Genomic DNA, 15,765 nt, shown 5'->3' on the forward strand with positions numbered 1-15,765 from the left:
CCTGGCCTGTATCTTCGTCCTGCTGGGTGAGTCAACGTCGGGGAGGGGGGGGGGGGGGGGGGAGGCTGGTCCGCACCGGGCCGAGGGGGGGGGGGGGGGGTTAGCCGTAGTCACGACGCCGCGTCCGCCGTGCGGAAGTAGACGGTGCACGTCGAATCAGACTGCTCGTTTTTTCTACCATTCTCAGGCCTACACTCGGTCTCTTCAGAAAGAGATTTTAAATCTCAACAAGACTATCCTGGTATAATAAAGACTAATTAATGCATAAACAAAAGCATACAGCAACCCATAGCATACTTCAAAAAGCCAACTCTAACCTGCTCATCTCATCTGACCATGTTTCTATGCAGTGATGATCCTGCTCATATTGTCCCTTCGGAGCCACCGTAAGAAGCCCTACCTGTGCGATGAGGAGGAGAACGTGCACGAGAACATCGTGCGCTACGACGACGAGGGCGGCGGCGAGGAGGACACGGAGGCCTTCGACATCGCCGCCATGTGGAACCCCCGCGAGGCGTCGTACCGCCCCCCGGGCGCCGTGCTGCGCCAGGACATGCTCCCCGAGATCGAGAGCCTGTCGCGCTACGTCCCCCAGGCCTGCGTGGTCGGCGGCGGCGACAGCAACGTGCACGGCTACGTGCTCGCCAAGCTCCTGGAGGCAGACCTGGACCCGTGCTCGCCGCCCTACGACTCGCTGCAGACCTACGCCTACGAGGGGGAGGGGTCGGTGGCCGAGTCACTCAGCTCGCTGCAGTCGGGCGCGTCCAACGCCGACCACGAGTACGACTACCTGAACGACTGGGGGCCGCGCTTCAGGAAACTGGCGGAGATGTACGGCGTGCTGGAGACTAACTCACCCCCCATGTGGTAGGCCAGACAGGAAGTGACATAATCTTACCTTTCACCTACAAACATCATTTATCTGGAGGAAGAGAATGAGAGAGAGAGAGAGAGAGAGAGAGAGAGAGAGAGAGACTTAAGCAGAGAGAGAGTGATGGTGTTGAAATTCAGGTGTGCTCGGCCCCCACACCTGCGACTGTAGCACTTGCGATTGCGCCGAGCATCGGCCGCAGCCTTGAAGGCGTGGCGTGGCGTGGCGCGGGCCACCATCACACCCTCGGGCGGGGGGCATCAGAGGAGCCGGGACCGACGGGCTCACGAGGCCATCAAAGGGAGGAAGGGCTTCAAAGCACACGTCGTATCCACGCACTGACCCAGTCCTGGGCTCGGCAGCCCTTTGGTTCAAAGGGTCCGACGTGCCTCAGATGAAAACAAGCAGGAGGATGGCGGGAGGGGGGGAGGGAGGGAGGGAGGGAGGGGGGGGACTCAGTCTAGCCTTACCTGCAAAAACGCAGGGGAAAAACTCGCAACCACAGATTTCTGTTATTCATATTTTCCGGGTCGAGTTTCACTTATATTTGTAATTCAAGCCACTATGTGATGGAAAAAAAAGAGTAAATAATTGTGATGTTATTTTTGCCACCATTTTGATTTCAAAACTGCAATCTTTAATTCCCTGTAGATCCATGATGTGTGGCAGTGTTTAATTTATTTCTTTTTTTTATGTGCTGTTTTATATTTATATTTCCTAATATAACTTATTTTGGAAATAAAAACCAACATCGTACTAACGGGATGGCAGAAAAAAGAAGATAAAACAAATGTTCCAACTTTATGATGTAACAAATATTTTGAAGGTGTCTAAATGCTATTCCCTTTTGGTGTGTTTTCAAAGACAATTTCTCCTTGTGTTTTTCTGTGTTGTCAGCCATGCAAGGGAGATGTAAACTGTAGTCCCCAGTGGATTTTAAGGTGGATATGTTTCAAAGTATTGTCTAAAAGTTTTTGTTCTTTTGAACCCTTTGTATCTTCAACTCTGCTTAATTTGGTGAGAGCAGGAAGCATGATCATGAATTTGTTTGGACATACCTGAAGGTGGCCATTTTGAAAGTCGTGTTTATGTATTTGGAGATGGGCGGCAATTTTAAAAGTATTCTTTTGACGTAAGGGGCAGGGAACTGTACTACAGCTGGAGGACATGAACAGTATGTGGAGATGATTCAGCATTGATTGGGAAGTTTACCTCCTTCTATCGGTCAACATCCCAAGCATAGTGTCCAGGCCTACTGTAACGGGTTGAGCACAACCAACCAATGGTGGGGATGTTATTGTTATTGGGTACTCATCCTGCCACTATGCCCACAATAATTCTACATCAAGAGGGTTTGGTCTTTCCTGTAAATGCATCGTGCCGTCCACACTTGTGGCTTAAATCCTCCAATCGAGAGAACTTTTGACCGATTTTGACTTCAAGTGCCAAATGTAAAAAGAAACAACTGAAAAAAAAATGTCAGCAAAATAACGCCAAAAAAAGTACTGTTCATAGAGGGAAAAGGATGAGAATTTTTATAAATTTTGATTGGATGGAATCTACTTGAAATCTATGTGGTGTCAGTCACGCTGCAGTAAGTGGTATTTGAATGTAGATATTTTTTGTATACTTCATAATAAAAGAGGAAAATCTAATTTTGGTTGTTTGAATGTCTTCTTTCAAGTGTCAGTCACATGACTTCATACTTTTGGGGACCTTTGGGGTTTGCAGCACTTTTCTGTGAGAGAGAACTCTGGAATAACAAACTACCTCTCAAGCTTGCGAGGAACATTATGCATTCCCCTGAAGCATGGCAGAAATGTAAGCCTTTCAAAAGATAAAGGAGCTATTTAAATTTGCAATCACATGCTAAATTGTCCTCTAAAGTGTTATTGCAGATGATTCTGTTTTCATTACAGTTTCCCTTAAAGTGTTTAATTTGCTTGACTTATTTTGTTTTGAGGCAATTGGGTTTAGTGTTGATTAAAAGTTAATTCTCCACATCGACTTCCTGTACCTGTGCCTAAGGCCTAACAGAGAATAAAAATAAGACTGTTCCATCTGATTGTTTTCACAATAACAGCTACAGAGTAAGATGTCATTATATGAGGCTCTATACAAATATATATTCATGTCAATTAAAATATATAGTCATAGTTTTAATGTCAAAGAAAAAGAAATGAAACCAATGTGACAAAATCAACACTTTTTTTAAAGGTTTTTTTAGGTAACACTTTTTTTTTTTTTGCTTAAAGCTGTTACTTAGGTATAATAAAAATACATCATTCCAGGTCTCGTTCTACAAAAATGTGACAATCATGTTGGGCTTCAGACACAGGGGATTTTGCCTGGGCTTGTGGCAAGTCGCCTAATGCCCACGAGCAGCGTCTAGATTCTGTTTCAAGAATTCTTTATTTGTCATACTGTAGGTACCATGGACAATGAAATGCTACTCTGCAATGAAAGGCTGCTCTGCTGGTGTGACCAGTTAAACCACACCCAGTTTTCAGACTTTTGAACAAATCATTTACAATTCAGTCTCCCCAACCCCAAATTTTCAGTCATTTTAAATGTGTAGATATTTCATACATTTGACAGAATTCAGGTGTAAATTGCCTCTTTGAACAGCCAGTACAACAGCCTGAAAAGCTACAGTATAATAGTGCAATCAGTGAGGCATGTGTGGCTCACGCTCACCTGCTGAGTAGCAATCAAGAATGAAATTACACAGAAGATGGGCCTTACATTCCCAGGATTTTTAGTCACTTCTTATGCTTTCAAATCAAAATGCAGTTTGAGGGGAAATACAATTACACACCACTGTTCAGTTTTGTCGGTTTCCGTCTTTGTATTCATTTCCATTTGTTGAAGAATCCTGAAGATATGCATGTACTGCAAATACATCTATTCTAGACTCCCTCACTTTTGCATGAAAGCTCACAACAGGGAGTCTCACTATAATCTAAATCTTGATGTTTTTGATTTAATCAAATGTCTTCAAGAAGCTGACCAAACAGCCTTCACCCCTTGCCTTAGGGCTTTTCTGTTAATCTAGATTATGCATAAACCAACTAAAATGCCTTCTGGGTAGTTGGGTGTTTACGTACTGTGTACGGATATGTAAACAGGAAGTTAGTGTGACATCATAGCACCTTGACGAGATGTTATTATAAAATGGGTGGTAGAGGCCCTATAAGGTGAGCTTGTTTCTCTGTGTTGTTTCTGGAAAAGGACTACAGTAGAGTACAGAATGTGTACATATGGTAACATTCTTTATTCATTAGTACACTGCTTTATGGTGCATCGGACAAATTACATGTCAAATTGTCAACCAGCTCAACAGAAAGTGGGGTAATTAGTTTGGATGAGAACATCATATACATTAGCACGCATAAATCTGTACGTCAGTTCAGATAGTCTGTGTATCCGCTCCCCCTCAAACAGCTATTACTGTGTATTACTGACGATTGACCTAATTTTCATAAATATGTGTTTCCATAAATCCCTAATTCTCCAGAGAACTTGTCGGTGCATCGCAATCTCTCATTCCGTCTCCTGTTTAGCTTCTTTCAGAACCATGTCCGACACATTGCCTCCCCCAAACACACACACACACACTCACTCACACACACACACACACACACACACACACTTTCACACACACACACACACACACACACACACACACACACACACACACACACACACACACACACACACACTCAATTATTAACCCAAAATTCAAACTCTCCTTCTTACATACACACACTAATTCATATCCACATGCCCCACTCACCTTCAGCTACCAGCCCCTGGATAGTGGGGATTTTAGGATATAGTATAAGCCGGGGGGTTAAGTGTGTCTTCCATTAAGCTCCAGTGTTCCATCTACCTTAAAGGACAGTGGGGAGTCTCCGAACTGCAGTGGAAGTTGACAAGCAGCCTTCTGGCTCTAATCCTGCCATGGCTAAACTCTGGCAGACCCAGTGCACTGAATACATCATCCCTCTAACACTGTGTCTGGAAAAACAAACTGTGAGCAGAGATGTGGGGAAGCAGAAAGACAAACAGGCCCCTGAGAGATGAGCGGGTTCAACCCATTTGACACGAGGAGTTAGAGGAGCGAGACAATACAGACCCACATCGCCGCCATGTACTTTTACTGATCCACTCCTTATCTCTCTCTCTCTCTCTCTCTCTCTCTCTGTCTCCTCACTTTCCTTCTCTTTTTCCTTTCTCTTCCCCTCTATACTAATCTCTCTCCTTTTCCCGCTCTCTCTCTCTTTCTCTCTCCCATCCCTCTTTCTCCCTCGTCCCTCTTTCATCCCTACTTCCCCTACTCATCATCCGCTCAGATTGACGGGCTCGTTTCACTTTATCTTCTTAAGCCTCGGCAGAACATGTGCTTCCTTAGCCGTAGGATGAACACTGCATCCTGAGCAACTCTCTGCAGCTCCTGTGGGACTATGGCTGGTTGAGGGCTTTGTCATCCTGTCTCACTGGATGGGATGTTTACACCATGGCAACATGGACTGAGAACAAATTCAAGCTCAGCGTGTTCAGTTCACGTTGAGTAAAGTAGGGATTGACTGTATATCCTTGTATGCGCTGTGTATATAGATGTATACAGTATACAGATGCTTGTTGCCCAGCGACTTGCGTGGTCTGGTGGAAACCTGTGTTGCCTACCTGGCTCTGCGTGCTACTGACCCTGTTCTACCTCCCCTCTCTCTACTACCTCTCCCCCCTACCTTCTAACCAGGTCCAGTAGATGCCCCCGTGTCACCTGCAGACCACCCTGAGTCCGATAGAAACCCGTGTCTGCTGTAGAGGTCCAGTGCAGCCACTAACCCTGCCTTCCTCCCTCCTCCCTAGTGTCTCTCTCTCTTATACTCTAAACAGGTCCCCCCCAAATGCTCCCCCCCCCCCCCACCCCGTCTCCTGCAGGCCACCCTGTATCCAGTAGAAATCCCCCTGACTGCTGCAAAGACCCAGTGCAGCTACTAAGCCCGTCTTCCCTTCTCCTCCCTAGTGTCTCCCCCTCTTGTACTACACCCAGGTCCGGCGAAGACGCCCCCCCCCCACCCCCACCCCCATTCTCCCGGCCAAAGTCTTCCTAATGTCTCCCCATGGGTCCTGGAGAGGCCCCCTGCCATCCTCGTGTCCAGCTCCATCCCCCTATCTGTCGCCAGCTGTCCCTATCAAGTCATCCCCACCTTTTTTACTCTAGGCTCTCTGCTTTTTGTCTCCCCACTTCTGCTTAGCAGCTATACCTAGTTTACTCTACATTCTTTATGAGCCTGTTCTGCTAAGTGCTTATAGTGCTTTATATGATTCACTTAAATATCCTATTATGGACTACAAGGACTGCTAACACATAATGGCCTACCATGTAGGCAACATCTCTGTAACTATTCATCTACTCTACTGATAGTAATGTCTCTCCTATGAAGTATTTAGCCCATGTTTATTGCTCTGTAAATGTTCTTAGCCAATAGAGAAGCATTTTACAGGAGCTTGCTCAATCGAATGTGACAGCGAACATCTACTGCTAGGATAATTATGCTATTTTGGACATTTAGCCCTATTTGCGGTCTATCAACCATGAACCTGACACATAGAGACCATAATTTCACTGATCATTCCAGTATTGAACTAGACAGAGATTTTCGGCGGGCTCAAATTTCTTTACAATGGAAGTGGATGGGGCCATGTTCGACACGAAAATGTGTCTTTTTTTCTGAGACGAGAAGCTCATGGTTTAATCTTACTTGGTCTCAGTATGCTGTCCTGTGAAATGTAGAGTATTTGCAAACAGAATGTTGAAACAAAAGTTACATCTGAACTGCAACTGTTACTATACTAAGGTGGAGTGAACCATTTCTTATAAAGGGAGAGGGGGGGGCACAGATTGACAGATTTGACAATTTAATGGATGTACATTGTATTTCTCTTCACAGATTCTATTGATTGTAGTGTTCTCAATTCTATTAAAATGACACAAAGAGGCTTGGGCAATGAGAGCCCTGTCCGCACCCAGACATTTATGGGCCCCTCTCGGCCTGGGGCCCCCCTAAATCATTCCCTCTCTCTGACACCCCTGAGCACAGAGCCTTACTTTCAGTTCATCCCAGGCTATATCAATAAAATATTTTCTCTATGCATTCAGATAAATGACTGCGCAACTAACATATTCACATTCACACACACACACACACACACACACCAGTCCCACTAGCGTTGCACCTTTTATTATTAATGGTGTTGACAAACACCTTTATCTCAGTACCACACACATACAGGGAAAGGAGGAGAGGAGAGGAGGGGGGAGAGGGATGGGCGGAGAGTGAGGGCGATCGGCGAGGCGTTCACTGTGGGGGCGGGGCCGGTGATGGATTATGTCAGGGAAGGGTAAGTGAAAACAGATATCTAACTGGCCCCTGACTAGCCCCCTGCCCCATGACCTCCAAATCGCCAATTTTCTGGTTTGCGCTATCCCCGCCGATCCCAAGACTGCTCTTTTTCGCTGAGAAAAACTCTGCCGAGGATGATGGGGAGACCGGATCTGACAGATTGGACTTGGCACCTATAGTGTATTAGCGGCACAGGCGTTACGACTGAACACCACTCGCTGAAAAAGAAAAACGCTGAGGGAAGACCGCGGAGAGAGAGAGAGAGAGAGAGAGAGAGGCTGTTATAGAGAGAGTTCTGGTGTGGAGGGGTGTTGATATGAAATATTATCTATCCTTGGTGTTTAAATGTTGCTGTATGCATGGTGATAACGTTCATAGGTTATTGAACTGCCAGTCTAATAAATCTTGAAATTCCTGGGAGAGTCTGCTCGTGAAAGTCGTTGATCGTGTCAGACCGTCAATAGTGTCTGTACTTGTGTGGGCCAGTTGTATTCCTGATAAATATCTGAAGGTGTTAAATAAACATGTCCAGGTGAATAGGACTATCTTGTTCAGCACCAAACAGAATCGCTCCCTTTCCTTGGGCAAGTTTGAGTTTGAGTTATGAAAAAAAATGTGTGGGCCCTGAAATGTTGATCTATTTAAGAACATCTAGTGAGAGCAGTGACATTTTCTCCTTCATGCCAAGGGAGGCCTGCCCCCCCCCTCCCCTCCCCAAAATAAAAATAATATCCCAATTAACATTTTTTATTAATTCCGTCATTTCAGATTCTGTTTTCTGAACAACTATGAGCAAAAATAAAATGAACTAAACTGTGATTCGTCAAGGTGCCTCTAGCTAAAGCTCAGGCTTCTTTCCAGTCAAACCATGATTAATGGTGCGTTGTGGTCGGAGGTGGCAAGTCGCAAGTGGCAAAATACCTACCTCCAACCTGTGTGCATTTGAGCTATAGCGATTGATATGATGATGATATAATATGATATTGACATCAGCCGGCAACTGGGGGCTGAGAAACATATCAGAATTTGCGACGAGGAAGTCCGAGTTTATGCAGCATTTTATTTAATCATTCCTAGTAGCAAGTCGCAATTTGCCACCTCCCAGTTATAAATGAACGCACCATAAGTATCAAGTTATCCGACGTTAGCTACTGTACTTAGCAGCAACAGCCAGTCAGCAACAACTGTAAAAAAAAAAAAAAGAGAGCTTGAAAACTTTTTCACAAAATAACCTCTCGAGAACTCAAAATTAAAAATGAGAGACCTACGTCCGCACTGGAGAGGTTTGGCACAAAAGAGAACAACTGGAGGCTCCAGAAGCTTTTTGCCGAAAATTAGCTAGAGTGGCTAGCTGATAGTGGTGGCTATCTGGTAGTGGTGGCTAGCTGGTAGTGGTGGTTAGCTGGTAGTGGTGGCTAGCTGGTAGTGGTGGTTAGCTGGTAGTGGTGGTTAGCTGGTAGTGGTGGCTAGCTGGTAGTGGTGGTTAGCTGGTAGCAGGGCCTTTGCTATGAATTTTGGGCCCCTTTAAAGAATATTGGTGTGGGCCCCTACCCCTCCAACTTTTCGTCACCACTTTTTTCGACCGCTTTTTTATTTTTTTATTATGTATAATTTTGTAATTATTTTTCTGTTTCTCTATGTTCTTTTTCCAATTAATCTCTCCATAGACATTTACTTGTGTACTTACTGTGCTTGGACTGTCTTTGTCTGTAGCAGTTTCATGACTGGAACTACTATGAGCCTCTTCACTCCTTCACTCTCTGTTTCTAACTGGCTAGGACCTGGCTCTGTAGACAGTAAGAACAGAACAGTGTATTCTTAAGACTTGGGAATAAATCTATGTAGCACTGTAGACTTTACAGGAAGCTGGCTAGGCGGCTGTTGAGGCTAATAAACGCCTCTCTTATTTCAATAGCAAATGCCCTCTAAAATAACAACAATGAACTGAACAAATCAGCATTTAAACTGAAATCAACTTTATATGAATTTCTATGAATTAACCATCCATCCATCCATCTTCATCCGCTTATCCGGGGTCGGGTCGCGGAGGCAGCAGCTCCAGCAGGGGGCCCCAGACATCCCTTTCCCTAGCAGCATCAACCAGCTCTGCCTGGGGAATCTTTAGCCGCTCACAGGCCAGTGCGGAGATGTAGTCCCGCCACCTAGTCCTGGGTCTACCCCGCGGCCTCCTCCCAGCCGGACACGCCTGGAACACCTCCCTAGGGAGGCGCCCAGGAGGCATCCTCACTAGATGCCTGAACCACCTCAACTGGCTCCTTTCGACGCAAAGGAGCAGCGGCTCTACTCCGATCTCATTCTTTCGGTCATGACCCATCCTTCATGACCATAGGTGAGGGTGGGGACGAAGATAGACCGGTAGATCGAGAGCTTTGCCTTTTGGCTCAGCTCTCTTTTCGTCACAACAGTGCGGTAAAGCGACTGCAGAACCGCACCAGCTGCTCCGATTCTCCGGCCAAACTCCCTCTCCATGTTTCCCTCACTCGTGAACAAGACCGCCAGATACTTGAACTCCTTCACTTGGGGTAAGGACTCATTTCCTACTCGGAGCGGACAGGCCACCGGTTTCCTGCTGAGAACCATGGCCTCAGTTTTAGAAGTGCTTATTCTCATCCCAGCCGCTTCACACTCAGTTGCGAACCTATCCAGAGAGTGCTGGAGGTCGCAGGCAGCTGATGCCATCAGGACCACATCATCTGCAAAAAGCAGCGACCTTGACCGTGATCCCCAGATCACCGAACTGCAAACCCACCTCCCCACGGCTACGCCTCGATATCCTGTCCATGAAAATCACAAACAGGATTGGTGACAAAGCGCAGCCCTGGTGGAGGCCAACCCCCACCGGAAAGGAAGACGACTTCCTGCCGAGGACCCGGACACAGCTCTCGCTCTGGGTGTACAGGGATTGGATGGCCCTAAGTAGGGACCCCCTCACCCCATACTCCCGCATAACCCTCCACAAGACCTCTCGAGGGACCCGGTCGTAAGCCTTCTCCAAGTCCACAAAACACATGTAGACAGGTTGGGCAAACTCCCAAGCCCCCTCCAAGATCCTTGCGAGAGTGAAGAGCTGGTCGGTAGTTCCACGACCAGGACGAAATCCGCATTGTTCCTCTTCGATCTGAGGTTCGACTATCGGCCGGACCCTCCTTTCCAGCACCTTGGAGTAAACTTTCCCTGGGAGGCTGAGTAATGTGATGCCTCTATAATTCGCACACACCCTCTGGTCCCCTTTTTTGAATATTGGGACCACCACCCTAGTCTGCCACTCCTTCGGCACTGACCCAGACTTCCACGCAATGTTACAGAGGCGTGTCAACCAACCAGCCTCTACACCCAGCGCCTTCAGCATTTCTGGACGGATCTCATCAGTCCCTGGGGCTCTGCCACTGTGGAGTTGTTTGACTACCTCAGTGACCTCCTCCAAGGAAATTGACGACCCCCCATCATCTTCTGGCTCTGCCTCGATCGTAGAGGGTGGATTAGTCGGGTTCAGGAGTTCCTCAAAGTGCTCCTTCCAACGCTCAACAACCTCCTCAAGGTCAAGGTCAACTTTATTTATAAAGCACGTTTAAAATCAACCGAAGTTGCACCAAAGTGCTGTACAATATATAAAATAAACTAAAACAAACAACAGAATAAAGTGCACATAATCACAGAACAATAAAAGGACAGGACACAAAACAGGACAGGGGATGTAGGCTATCAGGCCTCAAAAGCCAGTGAAAACAAGTGCGTTTTAAGCTGAGACTTAAAGAGCCCTAGGTTCTGTGCGTGTCTAATGTGTGGAGGGAGGCTGTTCCAGAGCTTTGGGCCAGCCACCGCAAAAGCTCGGTCACCCTTGGTCTTAAGTCTCGATCTAGGGACTATTAAAAGAGTCTCGGAGGAGGACCTCAGGGTTCTAGATGTCGCCCGAACTTGAATCAGTTCAGCCAGATAGTGGGGGGCCAAACCATGTAGAGCCTTAAAAATAAACATTAAGATTTTAAAATCAATCCTGAAGCGAACAGGAAGCCAGTGGAGGGAGGCCAGCACCGGTGTGATGTGGTCCCGCTTCTTGGTTCCAGTCAGGAGGCGCGCAGCAGCATTCTGGACCAATTGCAGGCGCCTCAGTGACCGCTGGTCAAGGCCCACATACAAGGCATTACAGTAGTCCAATCTTGAAGAAATAAAAGCATGGATGACTGTCTCCAGTTCCTTAAGAGAGAGGTACGGTTTCAGTTTGGATAAGAGCCTAAGCTGGAAAAAAGAGCCTTTAACCACAGAGCCAATTTGTCGCTCAAAATTAAAACCAGTATCAAAAGTGACACCAAGACTTTTAATAAAAGAGCGATTCTTGGCAGCGAGGGGCCCTAGGTTGCTAACATGGCTGTCTTTATGACCAAACAAAATAACCTTGGTCTTCCCATCATTCAGTTGAGGTCAGCAGTGTCCCCTCCTTGCTGTATACAGCTTGGATGGTCCCCCGCTTTCCCTTCCTGAGGTGACTGATGGTCTTCCAGAAATACTTTGGTGCCGACCGAAAGTCCTTCTCCATGGTTTCTCCGAACTCCTCCCACACCCGCTGCTTTGCCTTGGTCACGGCCGAAGCCGCAGCCCTCCGGACCAGTCGATACCCTGCAACTGTTTCTGGGGTCTCCCGGGCTAACATACCCCGGAAGGCCTCCTTCTTCAGTCGGACGGCTTCCCTGACCACCGCTGTCCACCACGGTGTCCGAGGGTTACCGCCCCTTGAGGTACCTATGGCCCTCAGGCCACAGCTCCCAGCTGCAGCTTCAGCAATAGAGGCTTTGAACACCGACCACTCATGCTCGATGTCCCCAACCTCCACAGGGATGCCTGAGAAGCTCCGCCGGAGGTGGCAATTGAAATCTCTCCGGACAGGCTCTTCCTCCAGACGTTCCCAGTTCACCCTCACTACACGCTTGGGTTTCCCAGGTCTGTCCAGAAGCTTCCCCCGCCATCGAAACCAGCTCACCACCAGATGGTGATCAGTGGACAGCTCTGCCCCTCTCTTTACCCGAGTGTCCAAAACACATGGCCTCAGATCAGATGATACGATAACGAAATCGATCATCGACCTTCGGCCTAAGGTGTTCTGATGCCAGGTGTACTTGTGGGCATCCTTGTGTTCGAACATGGTGTTTGTTATGGACAAACCGTGACTAGCACAGAAGTCCAACAACAAAACACCACTCGGGTTCAGATCGTGGTGGCCATGCCTCCCAATCACGCCCCTCCAAGTTTCTCCATCATTGCCTACGTGTGCATTGAAGTCCCCCAGTAGGACAGTGGAGTCCCCTGCAGGAGCCCCCAAAAGGACTCCACTCAGGGTCTGCAAGAAGGCCGAGTACTCTGAACTGCTGTTCGGTGCATAAGCACAAACCACAGTCAGAGTCCCCCCCCCCACAGTCCTAAGGCGCAGGGAGGCGACCCTCTCGTCCACTGGGGTGAACTCCAGCACAGAGGCGCTCAGCTGGGGGCTAGCTAGTATAGCCACACCTGCCTTACGCCTCATACCGTGAGCATCTCCGGAGAAGAACAGGGTCCAACCCCTATCCAGGAGTTTGGTTCCGGCGCCGGTGCTGTGCATGGAGGTTAGCCCCACCAGGTGTAATTGGTATCGCTCCACCTCCCTCACAAGCTCCGGCTCCTTCCCCCCCAGCGAGGTCACGTTCCATGTCCCCAGAGCCAGTCTTTGCCGCCCGGGTCCGGTCCGTCGGTGCCCCCCGCCTTCACCGCCACCTAGTTGGCAGTGCACCCGACCCCGACAATTCCTCCCGCGGGTGGTGGGTCCACGGGACGATGGAGGAGGAGATGGTGCTTCCACGTTGCTTATTCGGGCTGGGCCCAGACGAGGACCCCGGGCTTCCTCCGGGCCGGGTCTCTCTTCCTTTTGGTTGTTCTTTCATCGGGATTTTACCTGTAACCCCAGGTAGGGGGGCTAGGGGGTACTACCTCTTGCCCAAGGTAGACCCCCAGACTAGTGGAGGGAAGGAGGCGTCTTACTTCTCCATTCTAGATTTACAACTAGCCACTGCCCAGCTATGAATGAACAACACTATTTATTTATTTATTAACGATGAATTTCTTTATGTAATGTAACTGTTTCATAGTCTATCTTAACCTGGATTATATCTACATGTTGCTATTCAGTACAGTAGTTCAATAATGAAGTCTCCGACGTAACTTCAGGTGAGGCACGAACGTCACGGCCGCGGTAGTCGGCAGAGGTTAATCAGTCACGCATGACGCCAGCACCAGCTGACTGTCAGCTGTCATAGCATTGGTTCAGCTCACTAGAGCGCATGTATTTAAGCTGTCAAAACATGTCATTGTTCACGCTTGCCATTACTGCTGGTTGTGCATTGCATGCTCGCTGCTTCCGCGTTCTCTGCTTTGGCGTCCGCTGCCATTACTGCTATTGCTCGTGTCCGCGCGCTCGCTGCTCCGCGTCTCTGCTCTCGCGTTCCGTGCTCTTGTTTGTGTTTTGGTGCGTTTGCTACCTGCTGCCCGCGGTGTCCTCGCTGCTTCCGCGTTCTCTGCTCTTGCGTTCTGTGCTCACGTCTGTGTTGGTGCGTTTTTTGCTGCCTGCTGCCCGCGTCGTCCTCTCCGGTCCGTGGTTTGGGGGTCCGTTTAGTGGCGTCGTGGAGCACCGGCTTCCGAGGCCGAGGAGCCCGTCCCTCTGTAGCCCCATCGTGCCATAATTGCGTATGGTTCAGTTGCTCGCATAGCTTGCGTTGGAAGTCCGTTTGAAGCGTTGCCAATGCCGCCAGCCACTGGGTTTCATTCATGAGCCGCTGATGTCGGAGGTTGTCCATGCCTCGTCTGCCGCAATTACTCAACTGTCGTAATGTACGCCGGGTGCTGTTCACCATTGAAATGTTTGCAGTTTCGGGCGTGAACGTGCCTATGTGGATTCTCGTTATGTATTTGGTTCATCAAAGTCCTCCCCTCGTGGCTCGTTCGTGGGTTCGCTGGCTGGTGCTGGCTGCATGACAGGCTATACTGCTCGCTTGCTAGCTAGCTGGCGTTCGTCAAGGTTCCCGTATTGCACGTAGGGGCATCGTTATGTTTAGATTGCTAATACTAGCTGGTTGATTCTCGCGTTTCAATTTTGTTGCAGCCCGAGGGTTCCAGCTGAACTGCTGCTCTATTCGCTAGCACCCATGATTTGCGAGTGCCATTCAGGATTCAGGATTCAGGATCGCATCGAAATCTGCTGCGTGTGTTTGACTATCGTGGCTGTTTAGGTTTAACGCGGTGCTTATTCTTTCCACCATTTACGTTCGTCGCCTGCTCCTCCGCGGTGTTTGGGGCAGGGTTTACGGGCTTTTATTTCTCAATTTAAAAGGGATGTATGCTGCGCTTGTCACGCTTCAATGTCGAATGTGTCATACGCTGCGTTTGGAATCCTGCAATTGCCTCTTCGCATTTAGCCCCTCTGCGTTATTTCAAAGACTATTCACCTGAATGTTAATGCTGCATGCATGACATGATCGGTTTGTCGACTGGACGATGGATAGGCCTACGTGGCGCAGCGATATGCAGTATCCACCAGTTCGTTCGTGGCTAGCAATTGTAGGCTGCAGCTGTGGAATTGGCTCATGTTTGGGTTGCCGTCGGGCTGCCACTCTTATGTTGCTGTAGCCTACATCTGAACAATATGAACATTCGTTTGGTTGTTTTTCCATCCACCCATAACGGGATGGGGAATAGGCACCGCGAAGCAGTCAATTCTCGCACATGCAGGTGCCGTGCATTCGGTGCATTTCTCCGTTCGGTCGCGAACCAGTCTCTAGTCTACATGTTTTGGACGCGTTGCTGACTGTTTGCGCATCTGGCCAGCGGCTGGGGCAGCGCCCCCCCCCTTTGCCCCAGCCGGTCTGCGCGACTGGCCCTCCGTATGAATGCCGGCTCCCGTTCGTTCTTCGCTGCTGGATGGTTTGACTTGTCGTTTTTTCCCTCTGCCAACCCGGGCCTGGGTGTCGCGGCCCTGCGTAGCACGTTCTCCTGGTTGGGCGTTTCTCTGTCCGACGGGAACCGGTCGGCCCGCGCAATCGGGTGGAGTTTTTCGGTGTCCTCTTGGATAGCGCTACAATAAAATTCAATAAATAATTGAATGACAAATGTATGAATAAATTATTAGGCGGATAAAAAAAAAAAAAAATATATATATATATATATGACAAATGCGGGCTCTGCCCCTCGACGCTGGATCGGATTCAGGGTGTTATGCGCGACGTGCAGTTTCTCTATCGTCGCTAATATTTTGCGGGGCCCCTCAGTGGTCTAGGAAACGCTTTCTCTTCTGCAATAACGGTGCACCGTGAATATTATCAACTATGATCTTTCGTACATTCCGTTCGTCAATAATTCATGCGCTGCCTCGCATGGCTGTCCGGGCAGGGGAATATCTTTTCCACGCGTCCTCGTCCCCGGCCTCAACAATCGAATCGCTGA

General features: G+C 48.5%; 1 protein-coding gene across 1 annotated transcript in view; it reads left to right on the forward strand.

The window, feature by feature from the left end:
- Positions 1 to 871, forward strand: part of LOC311328634 (cadherin-20-like) — a gene marked incomplete at both ends in the record, with an annotated part of 9,335 nt that extends 8,464 nt beyond the window's left edge. Inside the window, 2 exons of the mRNA XM_084461303.1 lie at positions 1 to 26; positions 351 to 871. The exon at positions 1 to 26 is cut by the window's left edge and continues 226 nt beyond it. Coding sequence (XP_084317429.1) covers positions 1 to 26; positions 351 to 871 — 547 coding nt within the window. The remainder of the gene's footprint in view (positions 27 to 350) is intronic.
- Between the last annotated feature and the right edge of the window lie 14,894 nt (positions 872 to 15,765).

This window comes from Borostomias antarcticus, assembly GCF_949987555.1.
Source record: "Borostomias antarcticus genome assembly, chromosome: 2".
NCBI classification, from domain to species: domain Eukaryota; kingdom Metazoa; phylum Chordata; class Actinopteri; order Stomiiformes; family Stomiidae; genus Borostomias; species Borostomias antarcticus.